This window comes from Salminus brasiliensis, chromosome 4 (assembly GCF_030463535.1).
Source record: "Salminus brasiliensis chromosome 4, fSalBra1.hap2, whole genome shotgun sequence".
In the NCBI taxonomy this organism is placed as follows: Eukaryota; Metazoa; Chordata; class Actinopteri; order Characiformes; family Bryconidae; genus Salminus; species Salminus brasiliensis.
Window position 1 is genome coordinate 24,327,227 of NC_132881.1, and position 15,843 is coordinate 24,343,069.

At 41.3% G+C, this 15,843-nt stretch overlaps 1 protein-coding gene across 1 annotated transcript in view; it reads left to right on the forward strand.

The window, feature by feature from the left end:
- The first annotated feature begins 7,980 nt into the window (after positions 1 to 7,980).
- LOC140554561 (echinoderm microtubule-associated protein-like 4) overlaps positions 7,981 to 15,843 on the forward strand; it is a 70,775-nt gene continuing 62,912 nt past the window's right edge. Inside the window, exon 1 of the mRNA XM_072677694.1 lies at positions 7,981 to 8,286. Within this exon, the coding sequence (XP_072533795.1) occupies positions 8,262 to 8,286 (25 nt within the window). The 5' untranslated portion in view covers positions 7,981 to 8,261. The remainder of the gene's footprint in view (positions 8,287 to 15,843) is intronic.

The window sequence follows — 15,843 nt, forward strand, 5'->3', positions numbered from 1 at the left end:
GGTTACTCAGTTCATGTGCAATCGTTATCCTACCTCCTTTACCTAAGTTACATAGTGCAATTAGGAGCGTTCTGCGCCCGGAGTATCAATGATAGAGACAGTATTCTCTCTATTATAGGTCAGTGGAGCATCAACATGATTTTGAAGGTGTTATTTTAAGGTAAGAATTTTACATACTGTCGCTTTAATAACAGTTGAACTTTTTTCATTGAAGAGAACAGAGAACTACACCAGAATCTGTCTGAGTTGTGCGTACCAATGTTTTTAAGTGCGGTTCAATTTTAATGTATTATTTTGATTAAAACATCCAACATAACTCAGATTTGTGTAAAATAAACTCACCCACAAATATGCTAATTTACCTTTGTGAAAAGACCAGCACTGGCCATTGGTCACTGCATCACAACAACAAATTTGAAGAATTATAATGTACCTATTAAAGCCTTTTTATTTTCATTTGTCTTAATTTAAAGTGTTTACACGTCAAAACCTATGGACTTTTCGTAGATGCAGTACCCATAGTAAGCACAGTACTTTTTTTCACCCGGCCTGCGTACGCAGTTCCTGTGCATGTGTCCCCTGTAAGTCAACCCCTGATTACTATTGCCAAAACAGCCATCCATCACATTCATTGTTTTCCAGACTCTGTAAACTGAGCACATTCAACTAATTGGTTGGCTTTCACAGGTGGAACTAATAACTCATTTTGGCAGGACGGGAAGTCTTCTTAAAATAAAAAAGAATTATATAAAATAAGCAAATAAATAAATAAAAGCACCAGTCCAGTTAGAAAGTAACTGTGATTACCATTCTGCCAACTGTAACTGGTCCTATGTCCACTCAAGTGCTGTAAAGTCTCTGGAAGTCACATGTTTTAACTGCAGTAAAGCTGGAACAGAGCTGCACTTTTTCTACATGATGAGTCAATTCTTTTTCTTAGGGGCTTCAGCCATCATTGTCATCTTGCAAGGATCCGCATCACTACCAACACATTCCATGAGAATAGGAAGCCACTGTTGTTCCAAGTTTTGACTTCATAGAAATGGCAGCTTATGTTGAAAGAAAAGAAAGCAGTTTATTATAGATTTATAAAAATATATATATTTAGAAAATCCAAGAATTTCACATAATATTTGACTGTCTCAAAGTCACTCACAGCTATTTCCTCTTAGACTCCATTTGAAGCTGGACTGTATATCATAGACTACACTGACCTCTAGTGGGTGCTGGGTGAACTTTTCGAATGAACAGTTAGAATGCATGTCATGGGCATGCCAGCGGGACATGGTCCAGCAGTGTCTGGACAGAGAGAGAGATGATGAGCACTACCAGAATGCAGAACGTTTATAGGTTCGCTCATTCAGTTAATCATTTGCACTTTGACTATGTGGAACTGGCACTGGTGACTGTGCACATGAACCATTTTTTGGAATAGCACTGAGCACATGAGCCTACAGTTGCCTACAATGTCCAATGACCGACATTGGCTGGAGGCTTGGCATTGGATTGTGGAGCAGTGGAAAAGAGTTGTGTTCTCTGGAGTGATGGAGTTTCAAACATTACCTTTGACATGGGCTGCGTGGCATTTGTAGCCCTGAACTAACTGGCCAACATCCATGCCTGACCTCACCGATGCTTTTAAGATTGAATGCAATCAAATTCTCACAGCAATGTTCCCACATATAATGTTAGGCTGAGTAGCATAGAGGCTGTTACTGCAGTAATGGGGGACACAAACTCCCTACTAATACGCTTGCTTCGTATTTGGTTCAGACTGTGCAAACAATCGCCTGAAGTAGTTAAGAACACATTGTGGCCATATGGCGAGTAAGTAGGAATGCACACAGAGCTTGATGTCAAAGGGTAATATTGAAAATGTGTTGTTTGGACTGAATATCGCAGCTATTATGTACGATTTCAATAACAGATCTGTCTCCTTTATCATTGCAGAACTCTCCAAATGCATTTAAAATACAAAGTCAGTCTGGCTGTGGCTTATTTAAAGGGCCTCTACATTAAACCTATGGCAGTTTAGTGTAGTTTCATGTGAAGCTTTGGCATACACAAACTTCACGAGTGGATATTTTTTACCTTAAAAAAACAGCTTCAGAATTATTGTGATGCTCCACTGATGAGTACTATGGAGAATAGCGTTTCTACCATTGCTAGTTCGTGCTTGGAACGCTGCCAACTATGAGAACGGTGAGAACAGCTTAAAGCCACATTACCCGAGACCTTTTCATGTAAATTCCTGTAATATTACTGTACCACATAGATCCACATGTTTCTTTCACTTTCAGTGACAGTTCTGTATCTTTCAGCTTGTCCAGAAATGCATGTGTAAAATGTGTCCTTTATGGCACTTTCCGACTGTAGGGAGAGTCCAGGAGCAGGAAAAAAACAATTCTTGCGTACAGGTTCATTTATGCTTTATGTTTATATGTAAACAGACGAAGCCTCAGTCTGTATTCTGCGTTCATTTTGCTGTTTTGATGTTTTCTAAAAGCTTACGGATACGAACGGAATAAATCAGTACCACTCGAACTGTTGGGGCAGTGTGGCCAACAACTCAAGCGAAATGCAGCCACTGCCCTATGGACATGGCGAAGAAGAAACTTTAGTTTACACCGTTTTTTTAGCCGTGTAAAACCTCTGCGTGTCTTTTTTCTGTGTAAAACCTCTTTTGTCTTTTTTGTAGTGAGTACATTCTCACAACCTCCACCACCATGTTTGCTGTTGCCAGAAACCTTTGGCTGTGAACTGCCCCCTAGTGGTAGTTTTTTCCTGATATCCATGTTAATGTAAAGGGCACATATGAGTATGTGGGTTGTGATGGTCTTTATTTTCATACGTAAAGGGAGTGTAAATAAGCCTTAATGCTGCCTTAATTGTTTGCCACATTATATTGAGTGTGGTTGTGGTTGGTGTGGCGCAACAGATAACACCAGTCTGCCAGTGATCTGCCACACCATGTGGGAGACTAGGGTTCAATTCCCGGTCTGGGTTACTATGCAGCGCTACACCAATAAGAGTCATTGGGCAAGGCTCCTAACACTGTATTGGCCCACCTCTGTAATACGAGTAACCTTGTAAGTCACTCTGGATAAGAGCGTCAGCGAAATCCCGTAAATGTAAGTGTAAATATTGAATACACTGCACTGTAAATCTATGACATGGGAAGACAAGATCATGGATGTTCTTGTATGGATTGTTGCTCTCCATTACAGGTCTTAAGACTTAGATCTAAATGACCCCATAGCATGATCTCTCATAGCACTTCCAGCCATCTGAGCTGTACTAATATCGACCATCTTGCAGGATGGAAGGTTTTTAACGAGTCATCATTAGCTCTTTTGAAAGTAGGAGAGAAATCATTTCGGAGCAGACCACAGCAGACTTGCCCTGTCAGGCCACAGAGAGGATCCCAGAGAGAGACAGATTGCCCTTGTCCTTCTCTCTCTCTCTCCTCATCCTTCAGGGGAGAAGAAGAAGAGGCGCTTTGTCTGTTTTGGCTGTGCCTTTGGCAGAGCAGAGGTGCTGGAGCGAGAGGTCAACCACTGCCAGGAAGTCAGACGGAGAGAGACGGGCGGGGCAGTAGCTCGCTACGAGCCCGCATGCTGACAATACGATGTGTCCTGTGATGAAAACGCTCTCTCTTTCTCTTTGTATTGGTAAAGAGGCCACGCTGATGAGCAGAAGCACAAGATTTGGGAACAGCCTCGTCAGTGTGAGGCTTCAATAGGGCCACTCAGGCCACCACAATGCGCCCTTCACGCTCGCGGTGACTCGGCAGCCTTCTAGCAGCCCAACAGCGAGCAGAGCCATCCGTTTCTCAAACTCCCTGCACAGACTCTTGTCTGTATGGCAAACACAATGGGCCCAACCTTTGGCATTTCCTTGCTTCTGAAAGGACACTGCCACGTTTTTCTCCTGCCGTGCCGGTTCACTACACAAGGCTGTTGTTTTGCGTGGTCAGACAACGCGGTGTCTTGCTCATTGTGTCTGGCGCCATCCTTGCCCAGTTTTGATTAAAGTGGCTGCTTTGGGAAAAGCCCACATTCAGCTAGCATGGTACACAAAATTAAGAAAACCTGAGTGAAGGTTTTCAGCCTCGCCACCAAAGGTTCTCCCCAGGGATTTCAAGGCTCAGGGCCATGACTGTCCTACCGCCTTTTGGTTACCGGTTTTGTTTCCCTGACCCACCAACTCTCCACAGTGTGGCCCAGTCAGCACCAGCAGGCCACACCTGTGCTGCACATGTTCACTGCTCATTGGGTCAGTGGAGTTCCTCCTCTCTATGGTAGTAGGGAAATCAGCCAACCATGCTGGACACCAGTCATCCAGGAGCAGAAGTGAATAGCTGTGGATTATAGCTGTGGCCCATTACTGCACTCTCCTCACTCCTCATCAGAGCTATTCAGTTCTGTTCCCTGGAAGACTGGTGTCCAGCATAGTCTGGTGATTTACCTTTTCTAAAGTTAATCCAGTTGTGTTTTAACACCCCCCAGGGCTAGAACTGAATACTATACTCTAACGTTATCCATATGAGACTACACCTACTGTGGCAAATAGGCCAGATCTCAAAATTGTTAGTCTGATTATTTAGATGTATGTTAGTTAGTCTTTATTATCTCCAAAAATGTCATTTTATATAAGAATGTATAGAGCAGCTGGAGTTTTCAAATGGAAAAAAGATGAAAAAAACAATGGAAAACAGTGATGATAAAATAATAAAAATTTTTAAACTTTTTGTGCAAAACTAACAAGGAATAAAGTGGGGGAAAAAACATCATAAACATTTTAGTGAACAGCTGCTGGTCTATACCAGGCCCTCTGTCCTATAGGTGGTGCTGAAATCTTAGCAGAGCTATCCTTTTTTTCTGCATTATCAACCTTTCTTCCCCTGACATGCATTTTACTGACATACTACATTACAATTTTCTTAATAATTTTGTTTATCTATTGTTTATCTATTGTTGTATGGCTCCACCATAATGCTCAGAGTCGAACGTTCTGTTCTGCAGGTCTGATGTTCAGGCTTGTTGCAGATTTATGGCACTTACATGTAAATGTTTAAAGACTGCCCATAAAGCACATATATCCTTTACAGTAGGGAGCTAGAGACATGCCCTCGCCACCTCACCATGCTGCTTTCATCACTGTGTCCCATTTTGTCCTTACCACTTTCTAAAAAAAAAAAAAAAAGGAAAAAAGAAAAGGGGGAAAATGAGCAGTTTCTAAAGTGCATACTCTGAGGGTATAAAATGACATGAAAAATAGCATGTGCTGTCTTGGACCATGCAGTGAAAAATCTGCCAAGCTGCTCATTTCTCACCATTATGCTGATACCCTGACCTTAATGACCAGACGATAATTTTACTCCTCACAGTAAGATGCTAAGTAGAATTTCTATATACATGATATCTGTTCAGTGGTGATTTTATTGGTGAATGATGAATTGGAAAAGGGGCTGTTGACCTAGATGGCCTACAGTCAGTAATTCTAAATCTACGAAGTGCACCTATGTGGTAGATCATGTAGCTTCATGAGCTTCACTGTAGCTGCTGCCCGCATCAGATTCAAAACCTTGACCCTGCCGCTGGCCTACACAGCCAAGACTGGACCAGCCCCTCCGTACTTGATGGCAATGGTCAAAACCTGATCTATACCAAGAGCCCTTCAAGCTCCAAATATGGTTTGGCTTCACCCGCCATCCCTTATGATCCATGGAAGACAAGCGTCCAGGCTTTTTTCTGTCCTGGCATCGAAGTGGCGGAACGAACTTTCACATGGGTGTCCGAACAGCAGAGTCTCTCACTGTCTTCTAATGTAGATTGAAGACCCATCTCTTCCAAAAATACTTGGGCGAAGTGTAGTGCCAAGTATTGTGGTCTCCATACTGACTTTTGTACTTAGTGGCGTCTAAGCTTAGAGGTATCTTTTGAATTCTAGTCTATATAAACTAAGGCTAAGGGTATTTTCTGAGTAAACTGTGAAGCACTAAATGCCTTAAAAATGAATGTAAATGTAGCTTGTGTGTGGTAATGCAAGTGTATAATGTGTAAAGTCTGAGTAAAAGAAAAAGGAGTGGGAGATGTCATGGAAATGGTCTCTTCTAAATCCTTAAATTCACATTAAAATGCACTTTTGCACAACATTTTATATGCAGAAACTCTGTGTTTTGTGACTGTGTGTGTTTGAAAGATAAGAAATTAAAATAAGATTAATACGTTTTATTTTTTCCATTAAAACATGAAAAAATACAAAATGCAAAAAAAGGCTCTAAAATGCTCTTATATGAAAAGGTTAGGAGTACGGAATAATACATATAAATATGATAAATGTAAATGCTTAGGCTGAGGTTAGAGATGGTCAGCGTGCTGCACGGCTGGCTGCTGTAGCCCACGCGCTCAGTCACGCGCTCATTTCAATTCAAACTTTAACGGAAACCCGGATTACCGGGCACTGATCTAACGGTCATTCAACCCGCCACTACAGTTGTACTATTTTAACTCTTAAAAAACATCATTGGACAATCTTCTCTTTGTTATTTTTATTACTATTTACAGATTTCTAATGATGTATGTTAATTACGTTAGCTATATTGATCGAGCTTAGTCCATGTTAGCTCTCATTTGTCGTCGTTTAGTTAGCTAGCTAGCTAACTTTAGCTAGTTCAGTCCTTGAAATGTTGGTCACTCTCCTATAGTGGTCCGTTTGCGGTCTGTTTTGTAGTTTTTTTTGTATTCAGTTTGTGTTCGGAGGCACAATGTTGAGAATCTCCGAAAGAACTGCTAATTTCGTGTTAGCTAGCTAGCAGCTAGCTAGCTTATGTAGCACTAGCTAGTGCAAGCTAGCTAACTAACGTATGCCAGCATAGAACGAGCGCTGCTTGTGTGTGTTTTGAGTGGCTGGGAGGATGGGTTTATGTGAACAGGTGGGTTCTTTGGGCTTATATGGTGGAGAATATATTTACTTAATGAAATCTTTCTCAGTGAAATCTCAGTTGAAAGCAGCGTTCCTGTAATTTAACGGCAAGGTGAGCTCTTACTCTTGTCTTTAACTCTTTAACCTCAATGCAAATACAGTAAGTTAGCTAGCATAGCGCTACCATCAACACGCTGTTTGTGGTCGGTCTGTCCCAGTAACTTAGTGAAACAGTACTGCTAATTATGGACTATCAGCTTCTTACGGTGGGATAATGGTTAAATAACTGACGTTGTTGAATTGTAGTGATATGACTATATAGATAGCTACATATATAGCTAACAAAATATATAGCTATACCACTGACAGGTGAAGTGAAAAACCTTAATCCACCGTGACATCTGTCAAAGGGTGGGATATATTAGGCAGCAAGTGAACAGTCAGTTGTTGAAATGAATGTGGTGAAGTTGGTGTTGCAGGCAGTAAAAATAGCCAAGTGTAAGGATGAGTGACTTTGACATCTCCAAAAGGATCTTGGGCGTTGTTCCCAATATGCAGAGGTCCCACCTCACAACTTGCAGGACTTAGCTAAAGGATCTGCTGCTAATATCTTGGTGCCATGGTGCAGCTATATAGAGGCTTTTCTGCCTGTTACAGTTCAGTGGAGCATCAACATGATGCTGAAGCTGTTATTTTGATCAGATTTCTATGTGTGCAACGCAAAAGGTGATCGAGTGTTTTTGTATATGCAATATGAGTATCACTGCAAGTGCGTTTCTCACTCATAACACACATTATTTTTTGTTTTCTGGTCGTGTTCTCGGTAAGATCCGCGAATGGCAACGTAGAGTCGTCATACATTGCAAAAGCTGTGAGAGTGAGCCTCTTACGATGAACTTGACTGGGGCTCGGCACTCGAAGGGAAGCCGCATGTGCCAAACCAGGCGGAGTCGGAAACGCGACAGCCAGAACAGTGAGTCTCCGCTCCTCCTCCTCCTCCTCCCTCCTCCTCTTCCCCCTCCCCCGCCTCCTCTCCTCCCTCCCTCCCCCTGACGGAGGCGGTTCACGGTCGTGGAGCTCAGGGAGCCGCCGTGATCCAGTGCCCCAAAAAAGCGCCGCGTCGTCCTGGACAGAGGCTGACCGCTGCTCGCCTGTCCTTTGACTTCCCCTCAGGTCCGAGAGAGAGAGAGGAGTCGGCGTAAGAGAGAGAGGACAGCTAATCCGCGCTCGGCTCGTCAAGGCCCCTTCCCTTCATTCTTCTCGAGGGCAGAGACTCAACCAGACAGCAGCCAGGAATATCTCCCCCCGGTGTCTGCTCTGACATTCGCCCCAGAATGGACGGTTTCGCCGGCAGTTTAGGTGAGTGTGTCCTCGGGCTAAGCTACTATTAATAGCATTGCAATAGCACACGGCTAATTCAGACAAGCAGAGCTGGTGCATGCGGTGGGGAAGAGAATGCGTGGACCCCCAATGTATACACGTGTCAACGGGGTACAAGAGGTGTACACCACAACCACTCTAACATTTCTAGCCAGCTAATATTTTTAGGTCAGATGATCGCCGTTTGGCTTCTGTAAAGCACGTTTTTCGGTGTGTCAGGATGGATCAAAAGCTACGACACATCCGAGTTTCTTTCAGGCTCTGTTTATTTCCGTCGTTACACACAGCTCATGTCAAGAGGCTGGTGGAAAATGCCGCTGTGTCTTGTGGAGATCACAGCTGTGGTAAATAAGATATAAATCCGAAGGATATGGGGCCTTTGTGTAGGGTTTATTTCATCCACGTTGCCTGTGTGGGTTAACGAGATATTCAGTGAGTGTTTCTGACAAAGGCGAGCGAGAGTGCCTTATTTATTTATTTCTGTAGTAGGCTACAACCGAGCTGCATGCATATCTGCAGAGCAGTGAAACAGCAGAACAGCAGTGTGGTGTGTGTGTGTGTGTGTGTGTGTCTGTGTCTCAGCTCGTTTAACTGACAGGTGTCATATGCAGTAAGCTGGACGATTGGGCCTTGATATAGTGACATGAGATATTGTGTGATTTGAAAGTGTTAAACAAAGGGAACTGTAGACATCATAACCAGATTACACAGTGCCCTCCAGAAATGTTGGCACCCTTGGTAAAGAGGAGTAGAAGACAGTGAAATGTATTTGGTGTTAAAAATCAGTGTGTAACTGATCGCAATATGTGTGTATGTGTGTATATATATATATATATATATATATATATATATATATATATATATATATATATGTGTGTTTGTGTGTGTGTAGGATAGAGCAGAATCCTCTTCCCCTCGCGGTGCCTTATAGTAGCACTTTGGCCCCTGAATACTGACTGTGATTTTTAATGTCAAGTCTGCTACATCACTTCATATCTGCAGCCCTAGACAGCGCAGTGGTCATTACATAACTTCATGTCACCCTGTTGCTTGGTTACACTCAGAGATTGGTTGTGCATGCTGGCAGTTTTTCTTTGCCTTACTCCAAGTTGCCATGGTGATGGCTTCCTGGCTTTTAGGCTTGTGATATGAATGATATGAGTGTGTGTGTGTGTGTGTGTGTGTCCTTACAGTATCCCCTGCACTGTCCTACATTGGGTTAGAAAGTGCTGACTCAGTGGATAACGCAGTTCTGCCTTTCTCATTGCATCGTTTGCTTGCCGTCCCAGTTGACGCACCGCTCCTGCAGCTCTGCACACTTTCTGTATTGATCTGGATGTTGCAATTCTTTGTAGTGCGTATCGTCATTTTTCCATTGAGGGACAGAATCTGTGTTGTTTGACTTTTGGTCGTTGCTAGGTGAAAAGGCCAGGTGAATGGTCCTCTGCTTGGCTGATGATGCTGCTGACGCACATAGAAACTAGTATTAGGAACGACTTTAGTGCAGAACCGCCGCAAGTGTGACGAACGAAACCCGGTGTGGTGTCGTCTGCACGCAACATTCGCTTGAACTCGAGCGTGTGTGTGACATTGAGTCTCCCGCAACCTTAGGGTCTATGTAAGTGGAGGAAATGTCAAAGGTGCATGTAACATTTTGTGGGCACTGAGTTCTGCACAGTGAGCGTGGATGATATTGGCATTCATAGTCTTCTTCTGTACTGACGTTTAGGCGATATTATATTATCTTTGAATGGGCTTTTTACATGTTTAGTGATTTCTTTCAAATTAACCATATGAAATGTGCTAGGTACTGCAAACCTCTGATTACAAATAATGATTAATCCTCTATAGCGCCAACACCTATACACTTTTTAGCAAGGTACAGTCCCCACCTCGGCCAAAAAAAACCATTCTCTGCATAGGTCAGTGTGTGGGTTCCTGGAGACGTAGCATGTTTGACTCAACAGCTGTGTGCGTTCTTAATTGTTTTTTATGTTAATTGGCTTCTTCATTTTAGTGTGTCGAACTGTAGCTGTTAGTCTCAGTATGCATGCATACATGCTTAAGTGCCTTTGTTATCATTAGTAAAAAAAAATTTATAGTTTAGCATAATGCAATTTTTTATGGTTGTGGTGCATTTCGTTATGTTGGCACCACGCTGTGTACCCACATTGAGTTTAGTATGGCAGTTGTGGCTTTGGATTACATTTGCATGGGGTCCTGGGGTAATTCTCCCTTTTTCACGGGTGCTTCTCTGAGATTTTATGTCTGTCCGGCCACGTCTGCATTTTTCTCTCCTAACCTCAGGCAGAATTATTTACCGTTTCCCATGGTGTCCTGATCATTTTAGACCCACATCTCTATTTTTCATGGCCTCTTGTTGAATTGGTATTGGAATTTTTAGCTGTTCGTATGTCCCGTAATTCATCTCATAGTGCACATATCCATCAGAGATTCTCTAATACATGTAGGACACTTTCCATAACTATAATTATATATTACAACAGTAGTTATTCAAGTGTTTTTTTGTCCGGATGGTAAACCTTTGACTACTTAATCTACCATGTGACCAGGTGACATTTGGGTGCTAAAGACTCACCTGTCCTACGGTAATGTTATTTCCACCTGGATAAAATAATTTTAGCACTTGAATACTGAAGCCGGGATCTTAGGGGAGAGGCTTCCTAATGAATGCCCCTCCAGTAGAGAAAATGTGATGTGGTTCCATATAGATCTCTCTATAGCCCTTACAATTAAATGAACTTAATGTCATAACAGGTGCCTTAATGTTAAAAAAGGACCCATGAAGTGCCATATTAGATGCCTTTCCATATGAGAAAACACAATGCAATTTTGATGCTAGGGAAGTGTTTCCCAAAGTGGATTCCACCAAATACTTTAAGATTTTTACCTCTTAAACCATTGTCATGTTGAATGGCTGCTAACATGTGTTTTTAACCTAGATGCCTAAAATAACAGGTTGCTGGCTTAGCTGATTCTACTTTTGCAACACTGTGGACTCAACTTGGAAATCAAGCTGAACCATAAAAATTCTCCCCTAGGGGCATTATGTTAAGAACCTTTTTCACAAAATGCCCACAGGCCAACTTTTGGTGTGAATTGCGTTCTTAATTTATTTAAAACAGCATTATGTGAGACTTGGTATTTCCTCTGTGCTTTGAGCCACTCATAAAGAACAAGCTTTATACAGGCATTTCTGGACAAGCCGAAAGATGCAGAACCAGCATCTGAAGCATGTGGACTGACAAGGAAATATACGTAATATTACAGGATTATGTTTTTCCAGAGCTACATAGTGCAGTAATAAACGTGTCAAGACCGGAGTGGCTATGATGGGGGATGCTATTCTCTATTGTAAGGTAAAAATACTACATAATGTTGCAAATGCTGCACAGTAGGGTTATTATTTGGCTACCTTTTGATTACAGAATGTCAAGAAAACTAAAGCACATACCGAAGGAGCTGAGAATTGGGTCCAAAGTTGCTGCAGTGAGAGAGGAGATGATAAAAGAATTATTGTAAGTCCTCTCTCACTGCTGGCTATGTACTGACTTGTCTTGCAGTGCCATAGTTTGGCTTTTCACTGAGAGTCTTGTGCATATGTATCAGTAACATGGTGAAGAATGCTCATTTAAGGAATTGTTAATAGTTTTTTCTCTTTGTTTCACTTCAGAGGTGTCTAAAATAAACATTTTAAAGGTTTATTGTTCCCTCTGTGTGTATTCATCATAGAGGTGTGGTTATACTTTCAATCTGGACCGTAATGTTTGTCTTAATCCAAGATGATGACCATTGCATCACACATGATGAAAAGTCACACCAATGTTTGCCCCTGCCCTTTATAGAAGTCCCCAAGGTGTGTGTGCGTGTTTGTACATCTACTAGGTCTGTGATTCATGTAAGCTGTGATTCTAGCCTTTAGCCTGCAAGTTGCAGACATCAGGTAAAAAGTAACTAAATGTTGCTGTGTTGCCGGTTAAAAATCTGGCTTATACATATTGGCCCAAAGTAATCGGCCTTCGATTGGCTGTAACAACGCTGAAATCAGAATCACCTTTTTACTTTCTTACTTCTTGTATTTGTTCTTTTGACACTGATGCGGCACAGTGTGTCAGTAAGTCTGTCTGGCTAAAACAGAGTTGCATTAGGAAGTACACGCAGGGGATCAGGTTACAAAATTGGAAATGAAAGTAGAGAAGAGAGAGAGAGAGAAAGAGAGAGAAGGAAAAAATCTGGAAAGAGACGCACATGCGTTCGAGCACTTCCAGATGCAGGAATGTTTGCCTCCCAACTTTGCACATTCCTCAACCCGTTTTTCCCTCATAACAATGGATTACATTACATCTGGAATGGAGAGGAAAAAAGTGACAAAGGGAGACAGAAGGACGAGAAAATAATAGCGAGTATGTGAACAGTGTAGAATTTGATGGCCATTAATTGATGCTTTTAAAGCTTTATTACATGTTGTGTAGTGTTATTCTGCACTGTCAAAAAACAACAACATACCCCAGTAACAAAAACTGACTGTCCCTTTAATTGCTTAGTCACAGTACTGCTCAGGAAATTGAATTTGTGAATATGTCTGTGTGTCTGTCTATCTATCTGTCTATCACTGTCTGTTTTTAGACAGTGTTTGTGTTGACATTTTTAACAAAATGGTTGTTGTTTCTATTGTGTGCTGGTTGGGAGGAGTGCAACGCAGAGTCTAGTGTTTGTAAACATTGTAGCCTGATGGGGATCAGTGCCAAGCTGTGATTTGTGCAGTGCTTAAAGCACAGGTCTTCTAATATGCTCATTCTCTCAGAGAATCACCAATGACTGATTTCTTCTCTCTCTCTCGCTCTCTCTTTCTCTCTCTCTCTCTCTCTCCCCCCCTCTATTTCTATCTATTCTATCTGTGTCTTGCAGTGTCTCACCTATGTGTAATTTGTCTGTTGATTTGCTCATAAACTGCGGCATTTTCACCAGTTCTCAGTAGGGAAAGCAGGAAGTACAGTGGTTAAACTCAAACCATTTCTGGTGTCAATTTCCTGATACGCACACGTACACAGAGACACACACACACACACACACACACACACACACACACACACACACACAAGCATGTTATAAACATTGGGACTAGACATGCTCGTAATGCATATATTGTCTGTGCCTAGCAGGAGTATCGAGAAAGTGAGATGGAGAAAGAAAAGCCGTAATCAGGATAAATCAGTATATGTTACTTGTAAAGAAGGAGGAATTGTATGTGGGTGGATATGTTTCTGCTGTAATATCTGAGCGTCTGGGTCAGTAAGGGGTTCAGTCCTTCCACATAGGGAGGAACTGTAATGAGTCACTCTATATGAATGCTACAGTGCATATTTATTGATATAGAATTGCTGAGATTACCTGGATTGTTTTCATATTTGATTAGTAATTTGGTTTTGGCATTTGGGTGAGCTTGTTAGAACACTAGCATGTGAACCCTAGTGTGCACCAAAGATCCCTTGCAAAAGCTGTCTCAGTCTGCCAAGACCTTACACAGAATTAACCTTTTTTCATATTTGCTGTGGACACATTCTTGCTGCTTTTCAGATCTTCGTTAGCACTGAAAAGGTCATTATAAAAGGATTTTTAAAATGAGGCTGGGGTTCATTTATAAATATTTAATATACAAACATCTGCACACTGTATTGTTCATTTGATGAAAAAATGGTATTCAAACATTTTATCTGGCTTTTGTTGGAGCAACTGCCTCTGCTGTGCAGGGGAAGCTTTCTACTAGATTTAGAGGTATTGCTATGAGAACTACATTGCATTCAGCAACAAAAGCTTGTTGGATGTTCACTGCCCCACCTCATCCCCAGCTCCCAACTCATCCCAAACGTATTAGATGGAGCACCATCATTGCAGAGAACTTAAAAGTAGCTGAATGCATTTGTTAGAATGGGTGTCCATTAACATTTTGACATATAGTATATCTGAATCACATAGATGTCAGCAGATAATTTCTTGAATTTTATTTAGTTTATGTTTTATTTCTCTTAGTAAGGCTAATCCAGGTTGGCCTAGTCCCATTTTCTATGTGTTTGTGTCTGCTACTGCAGGTGTGTTCATAAACATCTGTAAATCTGTATTGTGTATTAGTGTGCCAAGTTTTTTCTTTGCCAGTTTACAAAAGCCAGTTAAGAGTGTGTTTCAGTAATTTTACTCAAACAGTGTTTTTCTAAGTCCAGTAGATCTTATCCCAGTTATTGTCTAATGTACAGAATGAAGTCTTCTTAATCTTTTAGTTTTGTGTTAAATAAATACAGTGTATGAAAGTAAAATGCAACAGTCCCACATTTTCTGCTTTGCACTGGTTCATGGGAATGAACCACAAATATGTATGCATCTTAAATGGTTAATAGTGGTCAAACACGTTAGAATGAATAATAAATCTCCAGAATTCTACAAAAGTATTGACCAATATTGACCATTTACATTTCAAAATAGCTTCCCAAATAAATATAAATATAAGTACAGACATGACAGATTGAAGAGGAAATATTTCTGCACAGAAATCAACCTGTTACTTGCTAAATGTTCCCCACTCTTATTTTACCTATGATCAACTTCATCTGCACTCTAGCTAAAACCAGCTACATCAGCCGATCTCACGGTTATGGGCAAACCAAGATTTGAACACTGGTGGTAGATTTGCTTTATAGCCCACATCTGTTGTAAACACTGTACTGCTAGTTCACAATGCTATAAACAACTTCCTGATAATGTAAACTAAAAGCTAGTGCGTTATACTGTGAAAATATGAACCCCTAGAGCAGTACATAAAATATAAATTTTCCTTCTCAGCCTAACCCACAGTTTGGTTACCCTGATTTTCATTCATAGTGCATATTAATCACCAAGCAGGTTCATCAAAAATGCACATGTGAACAGTGTACTCGAATAAAGAAAGCAAGCATATAAAAAAAAACCTGAGTAATCTGTTTAAGTTGAGTAATCATGACCAGAATCAGGCCATTGGAGAGGTTCAGAAATGTTTTAGTGAGTAAGTTCATGGCAACATGAATCATGGTGTGTGTGTGTGTGTGTGTGTGTCTGTGTGCGTGTGGCTTGGCTTGGCTTGACATCCCACTGGAGGATGGGCATATGTCCACATTTTTTGCGCATCAGGCCTTTCATGAGCTGAGTCAGATAATCTGCACTGACAAAACGAACAAAACCATGCAGTGCTTTAGGGTTTACCAGACTAAAATTGAGAACCACTTTAAACATGTTTCCCTGGGAAAAAAAGGTTTACTGATTGAAAACAGTGAACGCTTCATGTGTATTCATGTGTATGTATCTGCTCCTAAAGGCTCGAGCTGGTTACTGCATCATCATGCATAGGTTTGAACCTTCTAATGCTAATATTGAACCCATACCGATAGTATGATTATCGGCACATAATCTGTCCACATCAATGCAGAAATTATAGCATGCTTTTTAATTTTTTTTTAATAATCCAAACATTATAAAAGTTGTGAAAAT